A 27593-nucleotide genomic window follows, 5' to 3' on the forward strand; every position below is an offset into this window, starting at 1 on the left:
TGCGCATTCTCTACCACAGTCTGTTGCTCCTGCCTCTGTCGACAAAACTACCCAAGTGAACACTATCAACACTTTCCAAACAAAAGACTCAAAGTCAACTTCCATTTTTCATCATACCAATCACTGCTATCTCATCAATCACTACATCGCTCAGAAATCATTCTTCTGTAATCATGTCAGAAAAGCCACCTGCTTTCACCGATGATTTCCTCATTCGGCAATTCAAGACCAACCCTCCGGGCAGGTATACCATCGCACTTCTTGGAACTTCCCTCTTTGGGTGCTTCAAATACTACACAGCTCATGACCGCTACTTTAAGGAAAACCCTTACCTCTTGAACCTGGGCGGTAGCTTGGGAGCCGACAGGATCCGAAATGTTCAACGTCTTATCGACCAAGGCTTTGTTCGTTGTCTTAAGCAGCACCAGCCTAACCTCACGGTCATCTACCTTTAAATGGGAGACGGCGATATCACCGAGAATGGCTTGTCAAAATCGGATGCCCAAGCCTATGGCAGAGTAGTCACCAGCCTGCGAGATAAGTTTCCAGATGCGCAGATCGTCATCACTTCGTTCTTTCAACAGCATGGATTCAGCAAGCATGTTATTGAGAACGCAAATGAGATGTTACGACAAATTGTTTCTCAAAGTGGCGACGCAGTCTCGTTCTTGCCCTTTAGAGCTGATCAAAAGAAGATCATGAGCAATGATCAAATTCACCTGACTAATGATGGATATCGAAAGTGGTATGACTTTATGCAAAACGACATCGACAATCGTCTAGACGAAGAGTGGGAGAAAGAATGAGGGCCAGTTTCAGAATAACAAGTTGGAATTAAGAGAAGGGATATCGATTCGGTTTACAGTCAAAGCGTTATACAACCCATGGTTGTATCTTTATAGCGTCAATAAAGAGTAGGAAATGCTAAGGTTGTTGTCATCGAAGCAAACTGTTCATCCTCTCCATTAGTGCGCTGCGTACCTCTATCCATTGGCTCATCCATTGGAGCCAACAAATATCGCACTATGGACAGTGCTACATTGTACACCAAAAAGCATGGATTAATAGATTGATGATGGCTGTGCTTGGGATCTGACAAAGTTGAATAAGGTGGCAAAAGCATATTCATTAGACGGAGCACAAATAGGTTCAGGTCATTTCACTCATGCAAGCCAAGCCAAGCCAAGCCAAGTTGGGTACATTATTGGCTGAAAATCATCATAACATTGCGCTATCTACTTTTGCATACTGCGCATGGAAGCTCCAACCAAACACCAGAATGGTTTTATTTATGTTCTTTTCCCAAACATCAGTCTATGCGTTTACAACTCATCGTGGATGTTGTCATCCTTCTCGCTACCAGAGTCACCAGTTCCCTGGTACATCTTGGAGGTGATGGGGTAAGCGACGTTGGACAGCTTCTCCTTCTGCTCCTCGAAGTCCTCGGCGGTGGCGTCAGCGCCGTGCTCATCGAGCCACTCGTTGGTCTCCTTGACAGCATCGAGGATCTGGAGTTTGTTAGCATGTGCTTTGCTTTCGTTGTTATGAGTATTGTGTGAACTTACAGTCTCCTTGTCCTCCTCATCGATCTTGCCACCAAGACCCTCCTCATCGTTGGCCTGGTTCTTGAGGGAGAAAGCGTAGTTCTCAAGGGCGTTTCGGGCCTCGATGCGCTCACGGGTAGCCTTATCCTCCTCGGCGTACTTCTCAGCCTCGGCGACCATGCGCTCGATCTCCTCAGGAGTGAGACGGCCCTTGTCGTTGGTGATAGTGATAGACTCCTGCTTGCCAGTGCCCTTGTCGTGGGCAGAAACCTTGAGGATACCGTTGGCGTCGAGCTCGAAAGAGACCTCGATCTGAGGGACACCACGAGGGGCAGGGGGGATACCGGTAAGCTCAAACTTTCCGAGGATGTTGTTATCCTTGGTAAGAGATCGCTCACCCTCGAAGACCTGGATGAGAACCACGGGCTGGTTATCAGCAGCGGTGGAGAAGATCTGGCTCTTGCGGGTAGGGATAGCGGTGTTACGGGGAATCAGCTTGGTCATGACACCACCAGTGGTCTCAATACCGAGGGTAAGAGGGTTGACATCCATAAGGACGACACCGGAAGTACCCTCCTCACCGGAAAGAACACCGGCCTGAACAGCGGCACCGAAAGCGACAGCCTCATCGGGGTTAATACCCTTAGAAGCCTTCTTGTTGAAGAAGTCCTCAATGAGCTGCTGAACCTTGGGGATACGGGTGGAACCACCGACAAGAACGATGTCGTCAATTTCGGACTTCTTGAGCTTGGCGTCCTTGAGAACCTGCTCAACAGGCTTCATGGTCTTCTTGAAGAGGTCGATGTTGAGCTCCTCGAACTTGGCCTGGGTAAGGGTCTCGGAGAAATCCTTGCCGGCGTGGAAAGCCTCAATCTCGATACGGGTGCTCTTCTGAGAAGACAGAGTACGCTTGGCCTTCTCGGCCTCACGCTTGAGCTTACCCATGGCCTTGAGGTCCTTGGTGATGTCGACGTTGTTCTTCTGGTTGTACTGCTTGGCGAAGTAGTTGATGACACGCTGGTCGAAATCCTCACCACCAAGGTGGGTGTCACCAGCGGTAGCGAGAACCTCGAAGATACCGTCGTCAATGGAGAGGAGAGAGACATCGAAAGTACCACCACCAAGATCGTAGACAATGATCTGGCGCTCACCATCGTTCTTGTCAAGACCGTAGGCGATAGCGGCGGCGGTGGGCTCGTTGACAATTCGGAGGACGTTGAGACCGGCAATGACACCGGCATCCTTGGTGGCCTGTCGCTGGTTGTCCTGTAGAGGGGTTAGCCGGCTGATGGTACAAATAAGCTGAGCCGTTGAAACTTACGTTGAAGTAGGCGGGGACGGTAACGACGGCGTGGGTGACCTTCTTACCGAGGTAGCCCTCAGCGACCTCCTTCATCTTTCCAAGAACCATAGCAGAAATCTCCTCAGGAGTGAACTGCTTCTTGGCACCATCGACCTCAACCTGGACGACGGGACGGTCATCACGGTTGACAACCTTGAAGGGGAAGTGCTTGATATCTCCCTGGAGGGTCTTCTCGGAGTACTTGCGGCCAATGAGACGCCTGAAGAGTAGCTGTTAGCGATTGTTGGAGTGCAGAGAAGTCAGGGGAGTGCATACTTGATATCGTAGATGGTGTTGGTGGGGTTAGCGGCGGCCTGGTTCTTGGCGGCGTCTCCAACGAGACGCTCATCCTCGGTGAAGGCGACGTAGGAAGGAGTAATTCGGTTACCCTGATCGTTGACGAGAATCTCGACCTTGCCCTTCTGCATCACACCGACACAGCTGTAAGTAGTTCCCAAATCCTGTGGGAGTCGGTTAGCGGGGTCAAGTCATGATGGGAGGAATTGGGAGAAACGTACAATACCAATGACAGTGCCGTAGCTGTCAACATCGTCAGCCTGAACGGTCTGAACGAAGGCGAGAGGAGAGAAGAGGAGGGCGATCCAACAAAGGAGTCCCAGGCCAAGGGCCATTGAGCTCCTTGAACGAGCCATGATGAGCTCTGTGTATGTAGTTGCTTTACTGATTGGAAGTGCAACAAGACTTTATGATGGGAAAAGAAAAGAAAAACAAATCAATCTATGATCAAGCAAAGGCTGTCTCTTGCCTTGCACACAGATTTTATGAATTGTTGAGAGAAGGGGGTATCTTTGAATGTTGGAAGAAGCGGGTTTGAGAAGAGGAAAGGCCGACAACTTATTAAGTAAGGTGCTCTTCGGCTGTCGTGTCTCCAAAAAAAAGTTGAGGTGTCCAAATGGCACAAAAGGCCAGATTTCACATCATTCGTAGCCCCACGTGACAGGGGTCTCTTTGTCGGGAGTGGGGCTTTAGCACTGTACCTGCCGCCCTTTGGAGGTTACTCTCCCTGTAACTTTAGTGGGGGAGATACTTTTATACAGTGTTTGTAGGACAAGGCTGTCGAACCCCTGGCACACTTAAACAGTGAGCGCCTCAATCACAGGGGTTCTTTACAGCGCCACCTTGATTTAGTGATGAGAGAACATGTTGGAATATACGGAAGATCGCGATGCTTTCTATGGCTTTCTATAATCAGTGACTCACATCAGCTACTGCCTGTGATTAATGCAACATTGAGCGAGGCAAATATCAATTGATACATTAAAAGGAATGTGCAATGTTTTATCGGGATATATTCCGTGAATAGAGGAGACTTGGCCTCTCTACTCCAGATTCGAGAATATTCCCACCGTTCATCGCTCAGTGGGTCTCGTTCGGAGCCTAGCTACCGAATGTGTCCTGTTTTGGTGACTGCAATAGAGGATCCTCATATCCCTTAATATCGTGTATTACATACAAGCTCAGACACAAGTTCCCTAGAAATGACTACAATGGCTGGTCGTTAATACTAAAGTTGGGTTTCATGATAGGCCACGTTGAAGTTTATCCCGAACTGGAGATTCCTTGAATTGTGGTTGGTTGATGCTGGGTTGAAGTATCCACTACAGCTACCCTAGAACAATCAGCGTTGGACAAAGGGAAAGAACACGAAATCAACTTTAAACTGAGACAGCATGATGCAGCCATTCTTCAACTGGAATTAATTGTATATAATATCAACTTACTTCGCCCTTCGCTCTGTATCTAAAGTTCATAACAAATTTATTGTATGAAGTCTATTGCTTATGACTGTTTACTGCCTGAAGAACAAAGACAGACTGTTGCATTTCTCACCGGATATACCAAAAATACGTCAAACTCTTCGCCTACGCTTCTTGAACCCAAACAAGAACAAACAACAATTCTGACAAATCCAATCTACATCAGTTGCTTTCCTAATTCGTCAGGGATTCTATATATCTCTCCCGTCCTGTCATCTTGAAGCCAGTGTTGCTCTGGAAGTATGGTAGGGTTGGGGTCTTTGATCGGCTGGATCAGAGTTCGATGCTCATGATGGTGAATCGACAGCGTGCGTTTCGGCTCATATATCGTATGAACATGGGGGCGAACCGATTCATGCACGACCGGTTCTTGGTTGTGAACTGTCCGGTCAAAGTCCAGGCTATTCTGTAGGTGGAAGTTGGCTTCACCGTTTGTGCCGGCTTGAACTTCCTTATTGATGCGATCGAACTCGGCGTCTCGAAGATGAATGGCTTCCAAATTGTGTTTGATGTTGGCCTCTTGGCTAGCATTGGACTCGAGGTTAACATCAGACTCTTGAGATAAGGGCTCGATGTGTGTTGATGCTTTCTCAGGACCTTCTTGCCCGATTGCAAGCCGTGAGAGTTTCGCCTGTGTAGTATCGACCTCTTGGACGTATTCAAAAGGTGTCAAAGGGGCGACATCTATCTCAGGAAGCTCCAACTCTTGCCGCGAGACAGCTAGACGGGAAAGCCTTCTCTCGAGTTCAACCGCATCAGGTGAGTTGGCTGGACTTGTGTTTTGGTGTGTTGTACGGTTCGCGTTCTCCTGTTTCGGCTGATCTTGCCGAGCAGCTTCGTCCGAGGCACCATCGAAATAATCTTTGCCCTGGGCATTACCATCAGCGTTTTGGTCATCGGTGTCTTCCGATTTGATACCGGGACGTTGACGCTCTAATCTGGGAGTTTTGGGCTCTAAATCTGCCTCCAATGGCTGAACAGCTGGATGTACATCATAGCGATTTTCGGGCGCCTGTGTCTGGTGGACGTCATGACCATCTTCTCGTTCTGCCTTTGAGCTTCGACTCAAGAGACTCAATGACTTCCGATGGCGTGGCTGTGACTTTCTACTCAAGGAATTCAGACTGTTTCTGTTGCTTGAAGGCTGTGAGTCTGCACCCTCGGGTGTGTCTCTTTCTTCATCTTTGTTTCTATGGAGCAGACGTGAAGCTCGCTTCTTGATGGCATCTTTGAGACGGCCCGCCATTGGAGCCGGGTACACGTGTGCGTGGAAAGAAGGTGCTCAAAGATAATAGGATAAGGGGAAGGGATTTGCAAAAACAAGGAAGAGATCAACTGAAGTTAGGGAGACTTGTTTGTGTATTAGTGATATTACAGAATGGTACAGGCTATTGATAGGGTAGTTTGCCACGCAAGGGTCAATCGTGTTGGTTGATTGCCTACCTAGTCGGAGAAGAGCTGAGGTCTCAGATTTCTGAGGCCATCCATCAGATCAGATCAGGCCAGACCAGGCCCAGCCCGTTCCAGCCAAACTTGAATCAACTCTATTTGATTCAGAAGAACCTCATGTCATCATCAATGGGCCCGATGCATAACGCATATTTACATCATCTCACTTCAGGATCAGAAAGGTGAGCCACTAGATACAAAGTAGACGAAATTAGCAAGTCAGTTTATGCTTTCTTAGACAATACGCTTGGGTCATTTGTTTTTGCATCCTAAAGCTCGAAGGTCAACATTTCTGGTGCCCTTAACTGCTCTACTGCAATCAATCGCGATGTTAACAGCAGGTCTAGATCACGCTCCCGGGATCAACGGCGAGGATCATAGTGGAAGTTTGCGTTTCTGAGGCTCTCTATGACGCTCTCCATCGGAGCTACACTAACTAGTAAATGCTTAGCTCATGCTAATCTAGGAGCTAGTCTCAGCCACTCGCCCACAACACGCTCATCACTTCCCCTTTCCCCATGTCATGCTATATCCGAACGGAGACATTGGAGACGAGGGCATCGCCAGAAACGAATACTGTTTGCGGATCAACCTCTCTATTGGGCAATCGTACATGCTTGACCCGCCAACTTGGGTGGGTGAGACAGGGCTTTGTCACACAGGAGCAGCTGTCCCGCAAGCAATCACCGATCGTGACGTTGATAATCCCTGAACTCAGCTGAACAGGATGAAAGCTGATTGCTTGTAATTGTTTCTCTGCTGCAAGTGCGCTAAGGGAGGTTGACGTGTGTAATGATCGGTCATAAGAGGGGAACAAAGATCAAGATGCGTACCGAATGAAGATCGCGGGATGACATGAAAGGCTTGGAAGCTCATCATCATCATCATTGAAGTCATAATTACCATGTGGTCCACACACTAAAGTTTGAAGCCGGGTCTCCCTTTGGAACTCACCGTTTGGCTGAGACCTTCAGAGTCTGAACCGGAAGCTCACATACGATGACGTCCACGATGGATGAAGAGACTAGAGATACGTTTGGAAACAGTACATCGTGTGCTATCTTCAAGTATATAACATTAAATGCACCTCGAGTTGTTCTCATTTCATTCTCACTATCAACACCATCAGCCACATCATCAACAAGACAAATCAACAACCACAGCAACAGATACCCTCCAATCTTATATTCAGCACTTAAATTCAATCATTACAATGGAGAAAGCCAAGTCTGCCGTTTCTAGCTTCCTTTCCAACGATGGAAAACACAAAACAACAGTGGATGAATCTGTGAAGAGCCATGTCACTCATGAACACATCAAGCCACACGAGCATGAACAAGTGACAACTGCTCTTGATAAGGAAGTCCATCAGGATCATCATCACACCACAATCCAACCAATTGCTCACAGAGAAGTACTGTAAGTGACGCTCTGCTTAGCCCCTAGGACAACCGACAACTTGAGTCTGCCAACATGCAAGACGAATTGGTTTCGTCACTTTATGAAGGCTCCGAACACTTTTGTTTTGTCTCTTTGCACTTAAGTCTAGGGCTTCTGCTTTGCCCTGGTCAGTTCTGTTTGTCTGCACATGCTAACACAACCCAGCCCTGAGAAGCACCACCACAACCTTGCCCCTGTCCAGCACAAAGAATTTCATCATGAAAACGAGCAAGACACTCGGGCTACTCTTGAACGAGAAGCTGCTAAGTACCGAGATACTTCCGAGATGCACAGTACCACGCACTCTACCGAAGCTGCTCCAACAATGACTGGCGAACGAAGTGAGTGAATAGCACAAGTCAAACAACAACAACAACAGAACTAACAACGTTCACAGTTCATCATCATGTGCATGAGCATGTCCAGCCAATCATTCAGAAGGAAACAATTCAACCGAATGTCGTTCATACCACCATCCCCATTCACGAGACTCACCATGCTGCCCCTGTCCACCACGGAACCTCTACGCTCCCCACCAAGACTCTAGAGGAGTTCACCTCTGAGCGCGGCGGTCTTGCTGAGAGAGCTGCTCAGAAGCTTACTGAGTTCGAGGGATGCCCCAAGCCTTATCGACGAGAGCTCCAGAATGAGCAGCTCGAAGGTGACAAGAGCATGCACCTCCATGGCCACGGTGACAATTATGGCGAGAACCAGGTCCACTCTGGCCGCGAGGGACACGGTATTGGCCACACTGCTGAAGGTCTTGCCGCTGGCGGTATGGCCGGAGCTGGCGCCACTGCCGCTTCCCGCAAGCACCGTCATGGCCTCGGCCACAAGGATCGCCGTGGATCCGGCTCTAGCAGCAGCTCAATGAGCTCTAGCGACGAAGAGTCCCGCGGCTTGGGCAAGTCTTCCAAGCACAAGCACCGAGGTCTTGGTAGTTCTACCGGCACCGGAGTTGGAGCTGGTGCTGCCGCTGCCGCTGCAGGCGCCGCTCACAACCAGCACCAGGGTCGTGAGGGAGGCATTCCCGGCACTTCTGGAGTTGGTTCAGGCATGGGATCTACTGGTATGATGGGCAACACTAGCACCATGGGTGCTAATAGGGGTAGCATTGGAAACCCCAACACTGCTGGCCTTAACAAGCATCACGATGGCGGTGAGTACGACTCCATGAAGACTGGAGGTCTTCACAACGACCCTCTCAAGAACAACTCTTCTCACGTAAGTTTACATTGAGGATACCGGTACAATATGGCACGTTCTAATCATTCACAGGTTCGCGGCGACTCTGGCGTCGGAATGGAGCAGAAGAAGCCGTCTCTCCTCGACCGTCTTAACCCCATGAAGGATGCTGACGGTGATGGCAAGAAGGGACTTTTGGACTAAACTGATGAATTATTCCATCTTGATTAATACTTAATGTATGACTAGTGATAACATGCGATACATGACGTGAGTTTAGCTTAGTATTTCATTTAACATTTTCTCTAAATTACTCCTCTTTGTATCATGACACATCGATTACATACACTGCATAATGTGGTCATTCTACTCCCCCATTAAGCAAAAGCCTCTTGTGGAGTATGCCTTCTTTTGTAACGAATTGTGTAGGTTTCGTAGCGTTGAAGAAGTGCTCGATCTCATAAATCCATTACAGGCGCCCAGACAGTTGATGAGAACAGTAACTCATTCGTGGCTGAAATCATAACTTCTGGTCATTTTAATAGGAGGTTTGCTAAACAGAGTTCCGACTTCACATTGACACATTGTTATGCTACCTTCTCATACGTCCAACTTGTTAGGCTGGTATGATATAAGATGAAGCATGTTCGCAAGTATGACATACAGCTTGACCAACTTCATGTGCCCCTGCCAAGTTTACGTTCTCAGATACCACAAAACAACCATAAAGGAAAATCTAAAATTCACCCCCTCTAGAAAGGTGAAGTGCTAATGGCACATCCATAGCCAAGATCGGACGAAAGATACACCTCCTCGGCGATTGTACCTTCGTATTTCTTGCTGATACCGTTGAGAAAACTGATGACGAGAAGCAGACGAGGGCTCTCCGGGCGGCCCAGCGTCGTGGCAGTGCAATCGGCCTCAAGAGAGGAATACGATCAAGACGCATGCCAAACTAGGATCGCAGGATAACATACAAGGCCTAAGGTTACCGGCGCTCTCATCATTGCAGGTATAAGTTTTTGTTGTCTACACACTAGAAGCTCTTGAGAGCTTACCGTGAGCTGAGATCTTTAGAATCTGAACTGGAAGCTCAACTACGAGGCATCCATGGCGCTTTACACATCATGACGAAGTGACTAAAAACGCGCACTTATGAGGCTTCTCTACGTTATGCATCAACTCATGACCCTGACTGGAAGTGCGGGGTGCCTTGTCGCAGTTGGCGTCCGTATTATCATCTGTGAAGCTTATATCCATTTTAGTTTAGTATTTGAATCAGTAGAAAAGAATCCATTCATATCACTATAAACCATACAGTATAAATTTGGAACTGCGCATTCCTTAGGGCATCTGGAAAATTGGCCGATGGAAGCATTGGGGACGAAATTAGTCAATTTATGCTATTTATACCAGACTTCTTAGGCTGTTTATATTTGCAACCTAATACCTATAAACTCAACTTCTCGGTCGTCAACCAGCTGATGCCTATTTGGCAGCTGTGATGAAGCCGCGGCTGTCAACTTCACGCAAGAGTAACGTAGCCAGGAGCGCAGGCAATGACTTTCCAAGACCCATTGCAACCCAAATATGGCGTCTTGGAACTGAGAGTGTACAACCTTGCAGAAGTGTCATTGTCCTCTCTGCCTTACCTTTGCCTTTGCCCTTATAGTCCACCGTGTCGATGCCACTAAAGATGACGAGAGGGCACTTGTGTCGAGTGAACATGGCATTGAGTCGACGCTCGTCCGAAGCGAATCCAGCACCAACGCTGCAGGTAGTCGCTGCAATAATAATGACCATATCCGCCTCTTGGACCTGATCATATCCCTACTACCCTTTCCACACTCTACCACGATAATCCCTGACTGCAAGAGGTAGTCCACGGCATGCTCGTCAATAATATTCGCTGTTGAGCCGTGGATGTCGCTTGCAAAGTTGTCGACGAGTTCGTCGAACCAATTCTGGTTCGATGGATCCCACCTCGAGGGTGTACCCCAGAGGCACAAGTAATGGTCGTTGGTGGCCTTTGTCGCGCCAACTTCATGATCTAGGTCGGCGTTGGTCTTACCATCGGGGTACGGTATGCCATCGTCAGCAGACGACGATCGCATCTCTTTCGGACTTCGTGTTCTTGTTTCTTATGGACGCTTTCAATGGCGGCTCAGAAGGTGACCTCGACCTCGTGAGGGAACTTGACTACGAGTCTTCGGAACTCGCATGGGACCGGAGCCCGAACTTGGACTGAGAATAATGTGAGCTTTGCACTTGAAATGTTCGTGGATAAGACAACTTACTGGGCAACGGAAAATTTGGCCCAGCATTTAGGATATAAAAATAAGTAGCATAAGAGTATTGTATAAATAGTCTAAACTGGCCTATTAGTTTCATCTCTTATTCCGCCAGCAGATAACGTTTCTGATACTCTAAGGGCAGGAAATGAACTTAATTGTACGATCTGCCCGAAGCCTTCATCCTAATTCGAAGCGGCAAAAGAGAAGCCGATAAAGAGCCCTACATACTGATCTAGGTTCGCAGTTCGTGGGGTGGTAAGCTTGTGTCGATATCTGACACACCGAGCTTTTGTCCACCAAAGGACTCTTTACCGATCTTGACAGCACATGGCGTGGATACTGTCACTGGGCTACTTGGCTTGGTAGTCGTGCCAGCTTTAGGGCTAGGGCCGGAGGAGGAGGAGGAGGAGGAGTAGAAGGCGGCGGATGGTGTAACAAAGACTGACCCAAAAGTCCTTTTGGAACGAAGGGGAATTCTTCAAGTTAAAAAGAACCAGACTCAACGAGTACCGGTGACCAAACGTCCTTCAAATCATCAATGATTGCAGATAAAGAATGGGATAGACACAGTCTATCACGAAATGTGGAAAGAGTCTGAGAGAAAAGAGAGGACGCCGTAGAGACGTCGTGCACAAGTGAACAGACAGAATGGAGGGAAGTAACTAATGTATAAGGAATAAACTGTCTTATAGAAGCCAAACCTTGACTGTGAATCGCAAGGCAGCTGGAGATTGATGACAAGCAGGGGACTTTTAGTATATTTATTCAGCCCAAGAAGTAGTTGGTCAACCCGGGCTCATAACCACTTGAATAGGAAAAGAAGGCTTGATAGAATTCAGTCTGGCCTGGAAGAAAGAGGACTGTTTATAATGGTCCTCTGAAGTGAATGCCTTTAGGCATCATCTGTTTTGTACTTGCTGCCTAGGTCGATAGGTTGTGTGCATGTTAGGCAGTAATGCAAGCAGCAAATAACTACCTGCAAACATACGTAAGTATAGGCAAGTAACAAATAAATACAAACAGGTAGGTATAGGCAAGCTCAATAACTGAAGTCTGGTCTAAATATCACAGACTGACCTACTAATTTCGTCTCGTATGCTGCTAGTGGCCAGTTTTCTAATACCCCAAGGATCAGGTAGAGAAATGAGAACCATGATATGTGGCTGAATATGCGATGGATATGATGTAGCACTCAGATGGATAAGCACACTCAACAGTCCCAAGAAAAGTTGTTCTGAGATGAGTCATGATGGGTGCTTGTGGGTGTCAAACGTGTGTTGATAAGTTTTCAAGTGTTATATGACCAACACTGCAATTTGTTGGATATAATTCTCTATAATGGTTGATAATTGTCTAAAGCTCAACAACATGATCTTCGCTTTGGTTTCTCATGACTACTTTAAACCCAGTAACATCAAGTGAGTAGTTATAGCACAACCAAAGACAACGCATGCCCCTCTTGCATTATTGCTGTACCGTTACTAAGCAAGAATGGCTTCCAAACCTGATCCTCGTCATCAAAAGAGTAATTCAAACTGTTAATGAATCTCAGGGGCCACTCGCCGTACTCGTAATATTCCAAGGGGAGGTTGTTGAGAATTTTTAGCACCCAAAGTTTGGATGTGGCTTTCCTACAGTGGTAGCCTTTCTGGCCTGTTGAGGACCTTTTGTCGCCTTCAACTGCTTTGCGACTCATGACAAACTCTAGAACAAGCATGTGAATGATGACAAGCTGGGAAGAATAGTTTTCGGTATCGATGAACGCCGCGAAATCGTTGCTGTTGAGATGACCCAGCCCATCGTAGAGAAAGGCAAGTTCACAGTAGCCTAATAGTCAGCATACATAGAATCAAGAATACCTGGACAGTCTTACTTTCAGCAGGATTCGTAGATGCAAGAGTTGCAATCCTCTGCATGTGTGCTACATACTGAAACTCAGCAGCGCTGTGGCAAAGTGGTCCCAGTTTTTGAACACTTTGACAGAACCCTTCAGCGATGACTTTGTCCAGATAATGATTTGTTTGGTCGTCTTCGTGAACAATGGCTTTTATCTTGTCTAGATAACTCACTCGGCCAAATGTTTTGAATATTGTGTGGTCCAAGTTGACAGAAGGTTGAGTTCCGACAAGCCAGCCTGATCCAACAGCTTAGTCTATGCACAAAGAGCCGAAAGAGAAGAAACCTACAGCCTCGAACCATTGTGAGAAAGTCAACAAGTCCATCGGTCATGTATGCGGATTGAAATGTCAAATTGAGCATTGCACCAAACGCTGCTTCAACATCTTGTTGGGTGAAGCTAGCTTTTGTGAGGTATTTGTTCAGTGCACTGATTGCAATGACTCGATGTTTCAATGCGGCTTTCTCGTATCCAGAAGGTGTCAATAATCCTAAATGAGATGCACCAAGCCCAAGCATTGAGTGCAACAAAAAATCGTACTGGATTCCTGTTAGCCAGATCATGCTTACAATCTCTATATTGAACTCACCTGATGCGAAAGCTGAGAAGCTTGCTGCCACACAGTGAAGCCATCGATGGGGAGAGAAGGATATGCCTCGAATAGAAAATGTCGAAAAAAGTTTAGGTCGTTTACATCGAACATGACTGGGTCAGTCCGTAATGGCTTTGACACCGTTGTCGTTGAGGTTTGACGCCCAAGCTTGTTCAAGTACTGGCAATCTAGGCCCAGTCGATAACAAGCACCGCATTCTGGGGCGACCAGGTCACATTTCACTCTTCTCCTTTTGCAACTAGAGCAGCCTGCTCGAGATTTGGTGTGGCCTTTTCGAGGAATGGGTCGTCTTTTGGTTATGGCTGTTGAATTGTCGGCATAGGCCGATAACTCCGGAGAAGTAGATGTAGTTGCTTCAGTAGGTTGCATTACAAATTGTCAACATGCGAGGCTGTTTTCGCAATCTAAAGTAGAGATACACTCAGTTGTAGTTCAAGTTGTTTACCATTGAAGGGTTAAGGCGCGTAAGCCTCCGAACCCTGTCAGATGTTCTCCAAACAGCATCCAATCATATCATTCATATCACATCAAATTTGGCACAATAGGAAAACATCAACAAGATGAGGAATATACAGCACTTTTGATTATACATCCATGGATATCATCTACCTGCATAGCCAATCCTCAAATGACGAGATTGATAAGTATGCATTTGTTCATTGCCCATCTATATCGTCTAAAAGTCGTTGTCATCCGCTCCTGAAACAATAACGTTGTTGACCTTGAGGACCATGCGACATAATTGTGTGGCAAGCTGGAGCTGCTGCTTCTTGCCGATAAGAGGGTCAATAACAAAGGCCTCCTTCATGTTGTTGTCACCACGTCCCATGCAGTCGACACCAAGCTTGCCACGGCCCTCAGGTCCAGCCTTGACCTGTTGGCTCTTGACTTCGGCAAGAGTAGCGATAGGGTTGAGGCCACTGTTCTCGGCCAGGGTCATGGGAACGGTATCGAGAGCCTCGGAGAAGGCACGCATGGCGTACTGCTCAAGACCGGGGGTCTTGACAGCCTCGTCCTCGACAGCCAAAGAGCAGGCAATCTCGGCAGCACCACCACCGTAGACAACGCGGTTATCACGGACCAGGTTTCGCACCACGCAAAGAGCATCGTGCAGAGATCGCTTAGCCTCATCGATAATCTAGGTTTATTAGCATCTTTTTCATCCAAAGCAATAAACAGGACTTACCATCTTGTTGCTACCTCGGACAAAGACTGTGACAGCCCGGGTGTTGGCGCACTCCTCAATGACAAGCATCTTCTCCCGTGTTGTACCGAAGGACATCTCTCGGACAATGCCAGCCGTACCGAGCTTGGCTGCGGAAAGATCCTCAAATCTGGGAACTATTCGGCCGTTGGTAGCGATAGCAATCAGCTCAATCTCAGGTCCGCCGACCCATCGAACAGCTGGTAGCTCATTCTGGAGGAGGAGATGGTTGGCCTCATCATCGAAACCCCACTGGCAAATGGCCAGGTTGGCACCTGTATCCTTGATCTGCTGAATCATCTCGATAAACTTCTCCTTTTCGTAGTTTTGAAGCTTCTTGAACTCCTCGACGCTGGTGATGTCGAGGTGGTGCTTGGTCTTGGGCTTGGGGGGCTCGAAAGCGCATGTCAGGATGGCAATCTTGGCATCTCGGACTTCTGAGGGCATCTGGGGGTGAGAGAAGTCCTTATCGACAATAACACCCTTGACAAGGAGGGTATCCTCGAGAGCGCCTCCGACCTTTCCATCAACCTTGATCAGCTCGAAATCGACATCCTTTCGCTCGAGGTCGGCAACGGATAGAACGGCGTCAACGGCGATGTTGGCGAATTGGTCATGGGCCTTGGAGACAATCTTGCTGCCCAAACTTGTTCGTGCAACCTTGACAAGGTTGGAGGTCTCTTCGCGGGAGAACTCGATTGTGTCTGAAATCTTATCGAGCTCGGCAACAGCAATATCGCAAGCTTGGTCGTAACCGTCGGCAATTCGGATGGGGTGGATTCCCTTGTCGATCAGGTCGGCAGCCTGCTCCAGGAGAGCACCGGCAAGAACAACGACACCAGTGGTACCGTCACCAATCTCATCGTCCTGGGACTTGGAGAGCTCAACCAGTAGCTTGGCAACATGGTTGGTGATCTCCATCTGTTGCAGGATAGTAGCACCATCGTTTGTCACAGTGATGTCTCCATCGGGAGAGATAAGGATCTTGTCGAGTCCACGAGGACCAAGAGACGACTTGACGATATTTGCGACGGTTCGAGCGGCGAGAATGTGCGACTTGACGGCTTCGTTACCAAACTGGCGCTTCTTCCTCCCCTGACTAGAAAGATGTTAGGCGAGTTGAATCGACGGTGAGTTGGGATGAGGATCAACGTACTCTCGAACGACGATAAAAGGACGGCCTTGCTCATCCTTCATCACCGCCGCTGTTATTGTTAGCTGGGAGCCTCGATCATGGTAAGTCGTTCGTAAATACCGTTGGACATATCCAAATCTGTCCCCTCGTTAGCTACCCCTCGCCCCTCGTTGACAAAAGTGTGCAGGACTCACTTAATCCGTCCATGTTGATTATGTCCTTTCCACCCGTGGGGAGCTGTATCCGTAAGAGTTATATGGTTTACGGTGATATCGAAAAGTCCCCTCGAAAGTTGGTGGGAGTCAGGAGCTTGTATCTTTTTCTTGATCGGTCCAATACTAATCCTCCCACCTTCCAATTTTTTGAAGATTTGGGTGCCTTGCACACCGATTCGGGGGCGGGGCGGGGAAACGAGATAGTCCGGGATGGACTTCAGGGGCTCTGCTTGGAGCTAGAGGTTTGGGCTATCAACCCCGCTAAACCTCAGCGCCTCAGGTCAGGCTGGCATGGACTCAGTCTGTGACTTCATAGCCTAGGTGACCCCACCAACAACAGCTTTCTGCCCCGCCACATCTTCATCCAAGGTGCTAAGAAGGTAATGAGAGTCATACTTTTGTTTTCTTCATGCCTAAACCTTGAAAACTCTCTCATTGCGAGCATATTGCCTAGCAGACTTTATCTTTTACCTACAAATACGGCTACGAGCTGTCACTTTATCTTCTTTTCCTATACTCTCTCATCCTAAAGCCGAACCGCATTACCACACAACTATCTACCACTTGACTGATCCAGTTAAACAATATGTCTCGCCACCGAATTGTTCATACGTTTGATGCGAACGATATCGTATCTGAATTTGACGGCGAAGACTACGAAGAGGAGGGAGAAGATGAGCTCAGCCCCGAGGATCGCCAAGCGATGGACGAGGGAACTGCAGAGGTCCGCAGAGCTTTAGGGACCGAAGCGAATACAGTCACAAAGTCACAAATCGAGGAAGCCTTGTGGCATTACTACTATGATGTCGACAAGTCAGTCACATATCTGATGAAGACATTTATTGCCCCGGCACCCAAACCAGTGAAGAAAACGCCAGAAGGTATGTCAGTCTCTTTTTCTGCTTCGCGACGCCTTTTGGGTACTGGAGCAGACCACGGACGTCTATCAGGCGGATACAGCTCCGATATGAAACTTCCACCGGTCAACAAAGTTCCTGCCGGTTTCTTTAATGATATGCCATGGTTAAATATACCTCAAGAGCGTCAGACTCTCTTCGTCGAGCCTGAACGTCCCCGTGGAGGCTTGCTAGGAGGAAGCGATGGAGCTCCTAAGATGTCAAAGCTTCAAGCTCTTGCGGCTGCTAGGAAGAAAAAGACCGAAGAGAAGAAGGAGCAAGAAAAGCTCGAGAGAGGCGTCAACAATCTTTTTGTTGCCGAGTTACAAAAGGAGAATCAGCCGCCTCCCAACCAGAGACAGCAAATTGCCAAACCCGCACCGCAAGTCCAACCTGCACGCCATGAAATGGAAGTCCAGAATAAAAATACAGCCAAAGACAATGAACAAAGAAACCCAGCTTATGCATACAAGGATGAACCCATACCAGATTCTGTTCCTGAAGTTGGAATTATATCTCGGCCCAACCCATCCGCCTTAGCTCGGACGCTCTTTGGATCTGCTCCGTCCAACACCCACAGGCCTGATGTTTTTGCTATGCCTTACACATCCTCTCCATCTTTTCTTGCCCAAGCTTTCGCCGAGCCAAGTCCAGACGACATTGTGTTTGCAGCCCAGGCGAAAGGTTCGAGTTTTACAAGGACGAAATGATGAACTAATCTAATTCCATCCAGCGGGCAAACAGTCAGCAGCCAAGGCTACCAAAAAGCCCCAAAAGGAGAAGAGTAAAGATGTCTCCGAGGCTGAAAAAGATGTTGCTGGGCTCAAGATCGTTGATGCGCCACCACCTAAGAGCAAGGGCCTCGACGTTCTTAAGGAGTATGAGAATAGCTCCAACAAGCGGAGTATCAGTTTTGTTGTAGTCGGTATGTTATTTCAGTTCGCCTTTTTGTGTTTTAGACTGATGAATCAGGACATGTCGATGCTGGCAAGAGTACCCTCATGGGTCGGCTGTTGTTGGAACTCAAATTTGTTGAGAAGCACACGATTGATCGGTATCGAAAGCAGGCCGAAAAGTCTGGCAAGCAGTCTTTTGCCCTTGCATGGGTAATGGACCAGAGGAGTGAGGAACGAGAAAGAGGTGTAACCATCGACATTGCGACAAATCATTTTGAGACGGAGAAGACTAGTTTTACTATCCTTGATGCACCTGGCCACCGAGATTTTGTACCAAACATGATCGCAGGTGCCAGTCAAGCCGACTTTGCCATTCTGGTCATTGATGCAAACACTGGAGCCTACGAGAAGGGTCTGAAGGGGCAGACAAGAGAGCATGTGTTGCTCCTGCGGAGTTTGGGTGTTCAGAGACTCGTCATTGCTGTGAACAAGCTTGATATGGTCGGCTGGTCACAGGAGCGCTATGATGAGATTGCTCAACAGGTCAGCGGCTTCCTCGCGGGTCTTGGGTTCGTGTCTAAGAACATTGACTTTGTTCCGATATCCGGTCTAAACGGCGACAATCTTGTGCGTCGCACAGAAGCCGCTGCAGCATCTTGGTACACCGGACCTACTCTGATTGAGGCTTTGGAAAACTCAGAGCCGGCAACAGCACGAGCCCTCAAGAGCCCGTTCAGAATGGCCATCTCTGAAGTTTTCAGATCGCAACTTGGCACCACAACGATTGCTGGCCGAGTCGACGCAGGTTCATTTCAAATCGGCGATGCTCTGTTAGTTCAGCCAAGTGGAGAAGAAGCATATGTCAAGTCAATAATGGTTGACTCGGACATGCAAGACTGGGCTGTTGCTGGACAAAATGTCAGTGTTTCCCTTACCAACATCGACCCCATTCATATTCGAGTTGGCGATATGCTCTGCCATACGAAGAACCCTATCAACTGCAGCGATAGCTTCGTCATGAAGGCCATGGCATTTGAGCATCTCATGCCTATGCCCGTGGACCTCCACCGTGGACGACTGCATTCGGCTGGACAGATTGTATCGATTGCGGCATCACTTGACAAGGTCACCGGAGCGGTTGTCAAGAAGAAGCCTAGAGTTGTTCAGCCAGGTGGTGTGGCTCGGGTATCTGTCAAGTTAGCAGCCAAGGTTCCTCTCGAAGCTGGTCAAAGAGTTGTCATACGAAGTGGAGGTGAAACTGTCGCTGCTGGATTATTGGAATAGCAATGGATACATAATAGAACAAAAGTATATTTCTTATTGAATTATCGACTCTCGATTCTTGCTATGCCAGTTGGTAGTGAGGCGGTAAGCTTAGTTCTATTTCGTTTCCATTATCTAATCCTGGCTATAGATATGCCATTAGTATAATCCTTCTTCCTTAAAGGGGTAGATGTTTGATTGTACTTGATGGTTATTTTATTGTATCTAATTATAAATTTGGCAGGGGCATATGAAGTTAGCCTAGATGTATATTATACTTGTGAACATCCTTTTAAGCTGATTGAGCCTCTGCCCATGCTGGAACATGACGAACTGACATCTTGTTGATGAACTTGGTGTTATTGGCTTCAGAGTAGTCAGGAGCAACCAATGTGACGATCATGTTGTTAAAATTGAGACGGCATATACTCAGTAGCATTGTATAATCGTCATTTTTCTACCTCGTGCCTACTAGTTTGGCAGCTGTTTATTCTTGACGGTAGAAGACACGACGCCGGGCTGCCCCTAGAGACCCCTCGTCTGCTTCTTGTCGACATGATCACTGAGGAGACTTTTCAGGCAAACTCACCTACCTTTACAATTATTTCAAGTACTACATCGTCAGTCTGAGTGTAGTTACAGGTATAAGTGCTTGCATGGTAGTATCTATAGCTTTAAGCGAATTCTATCTCCAGAGTCCAAAAAACTGATAAATTACAAGAAGAACAAGAAAGAAAAAGAAAATATAAGTTTATGTTTCTCGGTGATAGGAATCGAACCTACGTCTCTCCTTTTCCTTACTAACTGTGGAAAGTGAATAAGCTCCGAGGAGACTTATAGGAGGAGGAGAATGCTGCCAACTGCACCTCACCGAGTTGGTTATTTTGACAGTTGGCAGTGTTAAACTAATACATATAGTTATTCCCCAGATCAGTTGTAAGCCGTGTTGCCCTGTATCATATTGACGTCCCTGTATTGCAGCGTTTGCAACGAGCAATCGACCGGCTGCCGAGCAGTGCAAGGGTTCAGTGCCAGCAAGTGCATGTCGGAAACCCAACACTATCCTGTCTGCATCCGGTGAACGTTTAATTCGCAAATCTGATTTATTCCTTTTTGGTCAGTGATCTGGAACGTTCTTGTTGGCCTGTTCAATACTAAGGCCACAAGAGAAAGTCATAACACAGGCGCTGTTACAAACATGGATCCAACACAACTTGAAAGACAGCTCGGCGGTTCTGGTCTAGACGAACATTTCTTCTATATCTGCACCCATCTACATCTTAGTAATTAACTTCTGCGAACTTGAATCCTCTCGCCGTATCCCAGCTTTCTCTCAAACAGGTCATTGCGAAGAGTACTACTTTCGACGCTCCGCCAACTCAACACTGTCTACAGACTGAACGCCCTTACATCGACCTCCACTCTTCCCCAAATATCGACACGGGTGATAAATACAGAAGATTCCAATGGCGCCGACCATTGGCAAACTCTCAAAAACCCAAAAGAGCCACTCGTGGTTGAAGGCATAAGACCCCCTTCCACCAGCAAATTCGACAACGCGAAATATACAGCGAATCTACTGAGTTAGTCTACGTGTTTTATTGGAGAGATGGATAAGGAGACCTACCATGATCAAGATACTCGAGATGTACACCGAGAGAACCACCTTCTGCCATCCTTGGGGTGCACTATCAATCGCCATGCGACCTGCTAGAATGTGGAATCGCCGGAAAACGCAGATAAACAGCGAAAATGCTACAAGCTGAAACACTAGACCAGCGATAAGTGTCTTGACTCCGATCCTCTCCATCTCCCCCTGCCAGTTGCCAGAGCTCGCAACCCCGGAACCACTTCCCTGAATGAGGAACGCGATGACATCGCATACGACAAAAATCGGTGTCAGATGTCGACCTGGAATTCTAAGGATTCGGTGACGTGATGGAGGGAGAACAGCGACGATTAGACGGCTGATGAGTAGGTAATTCCCTGCTGCGATGAGAACGGGAGCTAGAACCGTATAAGTCAAGGTCATGACAAAGGGAGTCTATCTTATTAGCTAGAGACCAAGAGGGTTTCCCAAAGGATTGTCTTACTATCTCGGATGGATTCTGGATGGAATATGTCCTGAGGTTGTAGGCAGCGACCTCTATGGCTGAGCCTACGACGACAACAATGAAGAACCAAGCTCGATATCTGATGAGAGTCTGATAAGCAAGGATGAGGAAGATGATGCCGTATATGATAGTTGCGATTATGGCAAGCGGCAAGGATGGATTATACATCCAGATCGACTGTTCGTCTGCCATTTTTGCTGGTAGATAGTCTATACTAGCTCGTTGAGAATGGTATAAGCCGGGTGCTTATAGACTACCAATTCCAGACCATCATCATCATTTACTATTTATTATATACATATTTTACAACATCGAGCTACGCAATTCATCTTTTCTGGAAGCGACGGATACGCTGCCAAGCATCAAGGCTTCCTTAATAGGTGTCTGTAAAAGCGTGAGGATGCTTATCCTAGAAAGGGGACGGATTCTGGTTGGTTGTTAAGACGTGGATTAGTTGCGTGGCCCTGGATATGAAAGCGATGAATGCGAGCTTAGCAAAGACGAAGGATACGAGAGCCAATCACGGAAAGGGCAATATTATTCTCATGAATAGATCAATGAAATGAGATGGGATCATTGATAGTAGACCGTGACCTGCATGATAACCCATCACGGGTATCTGTTACAGTAAGCTTGCACTTGCAGATCTCGTTAACATAAACATGGAAGCCAAGAAACTAGAAAGGCAACACTAAAAAATAAAGACCCTGATTTTAGCGGCATCTACTATCAGGCATCAAAGACAGGACCAAACTCTAGACTACAAACCGGCAAAAGGGATCGGCATAAGAAGAAAAGACATCCGGAGCCGAGGTGTCGTTAACTCTCACGCGATGAAGGTATTCACATGAACACCCGGCGGTTACCCGGTTCTCGGCCTTGTTGTTTATTGCCTCAAAACAAGAAAGGGTAGAAAAACCTGCAGGCACATGACGCTGTTTGTCTCCGATGTTGACAGCTGTAGGCCATTTCTCATGATCTCAAGGCGTGTGAGACAATACTGCTAGTTTAAGCGCGTTCTTTCTCGCTCGGCAGGTGTCTTAGACCTTGACTTGGCATAATTCGATTCTCGGGTCATCTTATGGAAAATTGAGGCAGATGATTGGGGTCGGTTGACTAGTGGCGCCAATATGGCTTGGTGTTGCGGCGAGTTGTCAAGAAGCGTGACCTGCTCTGGTCACGCAAAGAAGGATATTTTTTGTTTTATTTTATAGTCGATAATTTACATTAAAATACATTTTCTTATTGGACCTGTTGATCTTTTCCTTGTTCCCGAAGCGTTTCAGACATTTCAGATGAGCAGAGACAAATAACCTTGGGCTCAACTATGGGGTAATCATATCCTCGGTCTAAGCCTCAGTAAGTAGCCATGTCGCACCTAAACACTGCCACCAGCCGCAATTCTTTCTATTGGATCGCATGTGAGGATGAGAGACTGAATGATCGATCAGAAAAGGAAAACGTTCAGTCAGACGAGATGATTGTATTCGTGTCCCACCAACAAAGAGGCTTGACCGATGTTGTCAGTTTGAGGATGACTACTTCCAGTCCTCAATTTCGCTGTGAGAAGTGACTGCAAAGTTGCACTTGCGGTTGCACTTGCCACTGAGGGGCATGTGAACTGAGTCTGAATGCGGGTTTGCTTGCTTCACAATATGTACATGTGCAGATGGCGTGCATACAGGTTGAACGTGGGGAGTTTTAGACGGTGATCAAATAGGAAGTCTTGGATAAATCACCATATACATCCAGTAATGCAATAAAAGAACGAAACAGAGACTGAGAATATATAGCATATATACATATTGGAGTTATCTGCATTGGTCGAGTTGTCAATGTGGAATAGATGCAGTAAACTGAACAGTTCTGAGAATAGATAATCTAGATATTAGAGATTAACCCTACCGTTTCAACTAAATTCAGCGTTTACCCAGAGAAATAAAATCAATAATAAATAAAACAACCAATGAATAATATTCTTCTATTTAATTCTTGAAAAACGGTCAACTGGATGTAGGTACTATCCCAAGTCCCCTAAAGACCGGGTTCCCGGGCCTCACCGCCCACCGTGGCCACTGTAACAGGCCTATTCCCCGGTCATCTGCCTTTAATATGCTGAGTTGTTCAACCCCCATCACTCAGTTTGGTGACTGACTGTCACTCCAAATACATGCACACTCCCTCCCATCCCGACACCATCTTTTGATGATTATCAAAGAGCCCTGAACCTAGTTCCTGTCAATTAATGCAATAACTGACCCGCCCTATACCATATCCCTTCTCCCCGGAGCTTACATGAGACAAGCTCCATCGCTCTCACCGGATCTTTAAACTACAGCGACTACAACACAAGACAGCACATTGTTGACCTCTCTCATATGCAAGGAGCCGTTTCTGAGGCAGGAAAAAAGAAAGAAATAATTGTTCTCCTATCACAATGCCAGTTCATGGCTTGCTTTGTCCTACATGCGATGCGACGTAATGACCAAGCCCTGTCAAGTGTCATTCATTGAATTGATAACCTTTACTAATTCTTCATTTATCTTATGCTATTTTCCACTTCCACTGTAAAACAAGTTTGACTGACTGATTGCTTGTTTTCCCTTTGGTGCCACGACATACATCACGGCCTCGTATTTTGTGTGATATGATATACACCATAATCTATCACATTTATTAATACCTGATTGTTTGTCGTCTGATTCATTTTTGGGCTTCTTGTCTCTGGTATCTGCTCATCTCGAGACTATCAGGCAGCATCGATCAGAAACCCCCACCCAATGAATTCGACTCGTATCATGGCCAAGACTTCAGCAGACTGACAGATCTCAGCCACGCCGGGATGCACTTTCAACTTTAGCCTAAAGACCCCTTGCTCTGATCCCTTCAGCTACAGCTATTCTTCAAGTTACGTACCCTTCACCGACGTCGATCTTGTCAGCCACAGCCACCCCGTGACTCTTCCCAAAGTGGCATCTTCTCTCATCCCTCAATCTTGATCTTGTCTTTTGCGGTAGGGAGTAACTTCCAATGATCTTGTGCCATCTCCTCACGAGAGCCAAATAAACCAAACGGACTCTTTTCCGGAGCGGCGGCGGCTTCATGCATCGAGTCACCGTTCGTACTGCAAGCAGAGGTCAAATGAAACAAGCAAAGTCGATCTTGGGAGGCGGGTGTGACCGCAGCCGATAGTTTGCCCTGTTTCCTTTTTGTGTAAGACAGCAGTAACAGACAGCCAGAAGCCGTGTATTACCCTTCTATCGAGTCAAGTCATTTATTCCTGTCCCGGCTTATGTGGATGTCGTCCTCGTAAACTCATGGTGTTACTCTGCTTGCGTATGAGCACAGGCAGGTAGTGACTGGTTTTTGACAGACATAGACAGAGCACCAAACGGTAGTAAGTAGATGTAGTCAACCCCTCGCGAATTGCCCCTGAAATGGATGGATATGAATTGACTTGAGTTTGTTCTTGTGTCACGTCATCCAATGCGTTTGAGAGGATGGTTTTGGGGCCATCACCAACCTCACAACACCATTGATTTCTTTTTGACTCATTATGAGAAGAACTCACATAAATTGTGACTCAAATATAATTAGCTTTACGGTTGATAGTATGAAACATTAAATTAATGGATATTTTTCGCTAAGAGATGGGATTCACTCTCGATAGGTAATGACGCGCTGTGAGTCACTTCCCAATTCGAGTTAACAGCTAATTTCTTGCTCACGTAAGGAAAGAACGACTCCAGCATGTGGGGTAGCTCGCCACTACAACAACATCACGATAAAAGCATCTACTTCTCGCTGCTTCCACTAAACAAATTCATTCATCTCTGTTCAAAGTGCCAGTATTTTTAGGCCAAATATCATATAGAAACTCGCAATTCTTTATTTGCGTGGCGTTGGGCATTTGCTTCGACTACATTCGTTTCAACTTCAATTACCGCCAAAATACTACTCCCTCAGCAACAGCAGCAACCCACTTCTAAAAACGTCATGATTCCTACAAAATCAAAACCAGATTCGCCGCAGACCCGTAAGCAGGCTGTGGCTGAAGCCTCGTCATCCCGTGTCCTTCCCAAGCCTGTGCCAGAATCTCAGGCTCAGGATCCCAGGACATATCAGATCGAGCAGTTACGCCGACGATACTCACCAAAGGAAACCACCGCCCCAGATGGTGCAACTTCACTAGTCTTCAGGATCAAGCCCTCAGATCCCGATTTTCCATTCGAGCTATCCGCTCTTGAGTGTGATATCCGTGTTCCCCAGGCTTACCCGGATGAGACGCCGGTGTTGCATGTAAAGAACAAGGACATCGAGAGGGGTTTTAGTATCAACATCGAGAGAGGATGGGACTCACTTGTCGAGGAGAGGCCCGGAGCCACCTTGCTCGCTTACACTCGAGAGTTGGACAAGAACCTGGAAAAGTTCCTATCTGAGCAAAAGGCCGAGACAGTCAAGCTCATGACTTTTAGAGACACGAGGCATGTGGAGGCACAAAAGACTCAGACAGAAGAGCCAGCGCAGCCGTCTCAGCCGTCTCAGCCTGCTCCGCCAAAACCTGCTCCGCCGCCTGTGAGGTACGTTCCAGAACCGTCATACACGAAGGATGAAGTCGCCGCTGCGAAAGAGCGACGGGCTGCCGAGATTCGCCAGCTCGAGGCACGTATGAAGAGGACGCCCGAATACCGCCGTTCACCCGACGGTGTTGTGTATACTTTACCGCTAGAGCCACAGAAGCGTTCTCAGCTTCCACCAGGATTGCAGTCTGTCAGAAGTCTTCATCTAATCATTCCTTTGCTTTACCCCCTGCAAAACCTTCGCATTCAGCTCAATAACGTCGAGCCCCAAGATGCGGAGCCTGTGGAGGACCTCTTTTGCGAGAAAGCTGAGGAGCAGCAACATATGTCTCTCATGAGCCACCTGAACTACCTCGCACAAAACATTCATAAGCTTGCCAAGCAAGCACAGGCCCAGGTACCCAAGGTTGAGACACCTGCACCAGCTACCGAAGATGAGTCTCAAGATACAGAGGAATCCGCGCCAAAATCTGAGAATAGCCACATTCAGGTGATTCCACGACCCCCCGAGTGGGGTTACGCTGTTGCAGACGACGAAGAAAGCTCTAGCTCTGATGAGACTGATGATGGTGGCGCTGTGATAGAGAACGAGGAAAAGGAACCGCAAGTCTACATGCCAGGTGAAACCCCTGAGCGTGGCACTATGTTGTCATTTCCTTCGATTGAGTTGCACGGTATCGAACTCCTTCAGCTTGCCATCTTGGGCATCAGCATCAAGTGCGAGCGATGCAAGACAGTGAACGAAGTCACGGGTCTGCAGCCCGACGTCGAAAAGACGTCGAGCTGCAAGAAGTGTGCTGAAGCATTTGCCGTCAAGTTTCGACAAACGCTCATCCACGAGAATTCTACACGGGCTGGATTCCTCGATCTGGCAGGGTGCAAGGTGGCAGACATGTTACCTAGCACGTTTGTTCCTACTTGCGGGAGGTGCTCTACCCCAGCCCCAGGTCTCGTCTCAGTACGAGGATCATCAGTGACAAATGTCTGCCGAGACTGTCACGGTCATTTTACCTTTAAAATTCCCGAAGTCAAGTTCTTGTTCATCACCCCGGGGTCTCGCCCCCCACCAACCTCCGGTCCTCGTCGGAAACAAGAGAAGCTTGGTCTGCATGCGGGAGACCAACTGCCCGACAAGGGTACATGCTCGCACTACCGAAAGTCATACCGATGGTTTCGCTTCTCATGCTGCAGCCGCGTACACCCCTGCGACAAGTGCCATGACAAGCAGGAAGACCATATAAACGAATGGGCCAACCGCATCATCTGCGGCTGGTGTAGCCGCGAGCAGAATTACTCGTCGGCTGTCGAGGCGTGTAGATTCTGCGGTCGCTACCTGATAGGTAAAAAGGGAAGGGGTTTCTGGGAGGGTGGAAAGGGAACGAGAGACAGGACGACGATGAGTCGGAAGGATCCGAGAAAGTACAAGAGGATTGGTACTTCGGCGGCCAGAGAAAAGTAGCGTTTGGAGGAGGACTATTCTTGGCGAGGTTTTTGTCACAGTTGAGAAGCGCCAGGCTGATGGCTCAGCGTATAGTAACTAATGGCTGAATAGTATAATAGTACGAGAGAGTCGCTTTTTGTCAGCTTGAATGTGACCCCAAATCAGCTAAACCACATGCTCACTGCCACTGGTCCTTTGATCTTTCCAGCGGTTACAAGCCGCCATAGAGACTGTGATGTTCTGTACTCAGTGTGAAATACCTGCAACCACTACAAATAACAAAAGAGAGGTTTCGCAAGAAGCCAAG

At 47.5% G+C, this 27593-nt stretch overlaps 11 protein-coding genes and 1 pseudogene across 12 annotated transcripts; 4 read left to right on the forward strand and 8 right to left on the reverse strand.

Moving 5' to 3' along the window:
* Positions 1 to 224: 224 nt before the first annotated feature.
* On the forward strand, positions 225 to 1101 carry EDB82DRAFT_509304 (uncharacterized protein). Its single transcript, XM_065608814.1, has one exon. The coding sequence runs from the start codon at positions 456 to 458 to the stop codon at positions 804 to 806; it is 351 nt and encodes a 116-aa protein (XP_065464194.1). The 5' UTR covers positions 225 to 455; the 3' UTR covers positions 807 to 1101.
* A 166-nt stretch (positions 1102 to 1267) lies between these two features.
* Positions 1268 to 3539, reverse strand: EDB82DRAFT_559693 (78 KDA glucose-regulated protein-like protein precursor; the record flags this gene model as incomplete). The annotated part of the gene is made up of 4 exons (XM_065609722.1): positions 1268 to 2810; positions 2866 to 3106; positions 3163 to 3347; positions 3405 to 3539. The coding sequence occupies 4 exons, from the start codon at positions 3537 to 3539 to the stop codon at positions 1323 to 1325; spliced, it is 2049 nt and encodes a 682-aa protein (XP_065464195.1). The 3' UTR covers positions 1268 to 1322.
* A 1036-nt stretch (positions 3540 to 4575) lies between these two features.
* EDB82DRAFT_270928 (uncharacterized protein) lies at positions 4576 to 6343 on the reverse strand. The gene has a single exon (XM_025728627.2). The coding sequence runs from the start codon at positions 5908 to 5910 to the stop codon at positions 4822 to 4824; it is 1089 nt and encodes a 362-aa protein (XP_025582975.1). The 5' UTR covers positions 5911 to 6343; the 3' UTR covers positions 4576 to 4821.
* A 983-nt stretch (positions 6344 to 7326) lies between these two features.
* On the forward strand, positions 7327 to 8948 carry EDB82DRAFT_539506 (uncharacterized protein; the record flags this gene model as incomplete). Its single annotated transcript, XM_025728628.2, has 4 exons — positions 7327 to 7532; positions 7719 to 7894; positions 7951 to 8777; positions 8832 to 8948. The coding sequence occupies 4 exons, from the start codon at positions 7327 to 7329 to the stop codon at positions 8940 to 8942; spliced, it is 1320 nt and encodes a 439-aa protein (XP_025582976.1). The 3' UTR covers positions 8943 to 8948.
* Positions 8949 to 9380: 432 nt separating this feature from the next.
* On the reverse strand, positions 9381 to 9957 carry EDB82DRAFT_509311 (uncharacterized protein). The gene is made up of 2 exons (XM_065608815.1): positions 9797 to 9957; positions 9381 to 9737 (listed from the first exon to the last, which is right to left on the reverse strand). The coding sequence occupies exon 2, from the start codon at positions 9685 to 9687 to the stop codon at positions 9475 to 9477; it is 213 nt and encodes a 70-aa protein (XP_065464196.1). The 5' UTR covers positions 9688 to 9737; positions 9797 to 9957; the 3' UTR covers positions 9381 to 9474.
* A 269-nt stretch (positions 9958 to 10226) lies between these two features.
* Positions 10227 to 10852, reverse strand: EDB82DRAFT_478530 (uncharacterized protein; the record flags this gene model as incomplete). The annotated part of the gene is made up of 3 exons (XM_065608108.1): positions 10227 to 10357; positions 10391 to 10522; positions 10573 to 10852. The coding sequence occupies 3 exons, from the start codon at positions 10850 to 10852 to the stop codon at positions 10227 to 10229; spliced, it is 543 nt and encodes a 180-aa protein (XP_065464197.1).
* Positions 10853 to 12298: 1446 nt separating this feature from the next.
* Positions 12299 to 14054, reverse strand: EDB82DRAFT_270941 (uncharacterized protein). Its single transcript, XM_025728630.2, has 4 exons — positions 13519 to 14054; positions 13219 to 13468; positions 12906 to 13166; positions 12299 to 12859 (listed from the first exon to the last, which is right to left on the reverse strand). Exons 1-4 carry the CDS (start codon positions 13909 to 13911, stop codon positions 12459 to 12461), a joined length of 1305 nt encoding a protein of 434 aa, XP_025582978.1. The 5' UTR covers positions 13912 to 14054; the 3' UTR covers positions 12299 to 12458.
* Positions 14055 to 14103: 49 nt separating this feature from the next.
* On the reverse strand, positions 14104 to 16231 carry EDB82DRAFT_509318 (chaperonin Cpn60/TCP-1 family). The gene is made up of 5 exons (XM_065608816.1): positions 16076 to 16231; positions 16002 to 16019; positions 15903 to 15951; positions 14729 to 15845; positions 14104 to 14680 (listed from the first exon to the last, which is right to left on the reverse strand). Exons 1-5 carry the CDS (start codon positions 16086 to 16088, stop codon positions 14219 to 14221), a joined length of 1659 nt encoding a protein of 552 aa, XP_065464198.1. The 5' UTR covers positions 16089 to 16231; the 3' UTR covers positions 14104 to 14218.
* Positions 16232 to 16404: 173 nt separating this feature from the next.
* Positions 16405 to 19434, forward strand: EDB82DRAFT_509322 (uncharacterized protein). Its single transcript, XM_025728632.2, has 3 exons — positions 16405 to 17676; positions 17726 to 17917; positions 17965 to 19434. Exons 1-3 carry the CDS (start codon positions 16683 to 16685, stop codon positions 19170 to 19172), a joined length of 2394 nt encoding a protein of 797 aa, XP_025582980.1. The 5' UTR covers positions 16405 to 16682; the 3' UTR covers positions 19173 to 19434.
* Positions 19435 to 19909: 475 nt separating this feature from the next.
* Positions 19910 to 20026, reverse strand: EDB82DRAFT_t214 (annotated as a pseudogene). The gene has a single exon. The product of its transcript is annotated as a tRNA-OTHER (tRNA).
* Positions 20027 to 20508: 482 nt separating this feature from the next.
* EDB82DRAFT_539510 (RTA1 like protein-domain-containing protein) lies at positions 20509 to 21507 on the reverse strand (the record flags this gene model as incomplete). The annotated part of the gene is made up of 3 exons (XM_025728634.2): positions 21245 to 21507; positions 20779 to 21195; positions 20509 to 20727 (listed from the first exon to the last, which is right to left on the reverse strand). The coding sequence occupies exons 1-3, from the start codon at positions 21455 to 21457 to the stop codon at positions 20509 to 20511; spliced, it is 849 nt and encodes a 282-aa protein (XP_025582981.1). The 5' UTR covers positions 21458 to 21507.
* A 3754-nt stretch (positions 21508 to 25261) lies between these two features.
* EDB82DRAFT_547405 (uncharacterized protein) lies at positions 25262 to 27434 on the forward strand (the record flags this gene model as incomplete). Its single annotated transcript, XM_025728635.2, has 2 exons — positions 25262 to 27278; positions 27406 to 27434. The coding sequence occupies 2 exons, from the start codon at positions 25262 to 25264 to the stop codon at positions 27432 to 27434; spliced, it is 2046 nt and encodes a 681-aa protein (XP_025582982.2).
* Between the last annotated feature and the right edge of the window lie 159 nt (positions 27435 to 27593).

The sequence above is a fragment of the Fusarium venenatum genome (genome assembly GCF_020744135.1).
Source record: "Fusarium venenatum strain MPI-CAGE-CH-0201 chromosome Unknown EDB82scaffold_3, whole genome shotgun sequence".
NCBI classification, from domain to species: Eukaryota; Fungi; Ascomycota; class Sordariomycetes; order Hypocreales; family Nectriaceae; genus Fusarium; species Fusarium venenatum.

Excerpts from the sequence above, each read along its gene's own strand:
- EDB82DRAFT_509318 (XM_065608816.1), bottom strand. Across the intron at positions 15,846-15,902 it reads CCTTTTATCGTCGTTCGAGA|TCAGGGGAGGAAGAAGCGCC; the intron begins GTACGTTGATCC and ends ACATCTTTCTAG. Across the intron at positions 14,681-14,728 it reads TCCGAGGTAGCAACAAGATG|ATTATCGATGAGGCTAAGCG; the intron begins GTAAGTCCTGTT and ends TAATAAACCTAG.
- EDB82DRAFT_270928 (XM_025728627.2), bottom strand. The coding sequence starts at position 5,910 with ATGGCGGGCCGTCTCAAAGATGCCATCAAGAAGCGAGCTTCACGTCTG.
- EDB82DRAFT_270941 (XM_025728630.2), bottom strand. The coding sequence starts at position 13,911 with ATGCAACCTACTGAAGCAACTACATCTACTTCTCCGGAGTTATCGGCC. Across the intron at positions 13,469-13,518 it reads CTTCTCAGCTTTCGCATCAG|TACGATTTTTTGTTGCACTC; the intron begins GTGAGTTCAATA and ends ACAGGAATCCAG. Across the intron at positions 13,167-13,218 it reads TCTCACAATGGTTCGAGGCT|GCTGGCTTGTCGGAACTCAA; the intron begins GTAGGTTTCTTC and ends CTGTTGGATCAG.
- EDB82DRAFT_509304 (XM_065608814.1), top strand. The coding sequence starts at position 456 with ATGGGAGACGGCGATATCACCGAGAATGGCTTGTCAAAATCGGATGCC.
- EDB82DRAFT_509322 (XM_025728632.2), top strand. The coding sequence starts at position 16,683 with ATGTCTCGCCACCGAATTGTTCATACGTTTGATGCGAACGATATCGTA. Across the intron at positions 17,677-17,725 it reads GTTTGCAGCCCAGGCGAAAG|CGGGCAAACAGTCAGCAGCC; the intron begins GTTCGAGTTTTA and ends AATTCCATCCAG. Across the intron at positions 17,918-17,964 it reads TATCAGTTTTGTTGTAGTCG|GACATGTCGATGCTGGCAAG; the intron begins GTATGTTATTTC and ends CTGATGAATCAG.
- EDB82DRAFT_509311 (XM_065608815.1), bottom strand. The coding sequence starts at position 9,687 with ATGCGTCTTGATCGTATTCCTCTCTTGAGGCCGATTGCACTGCCACGA.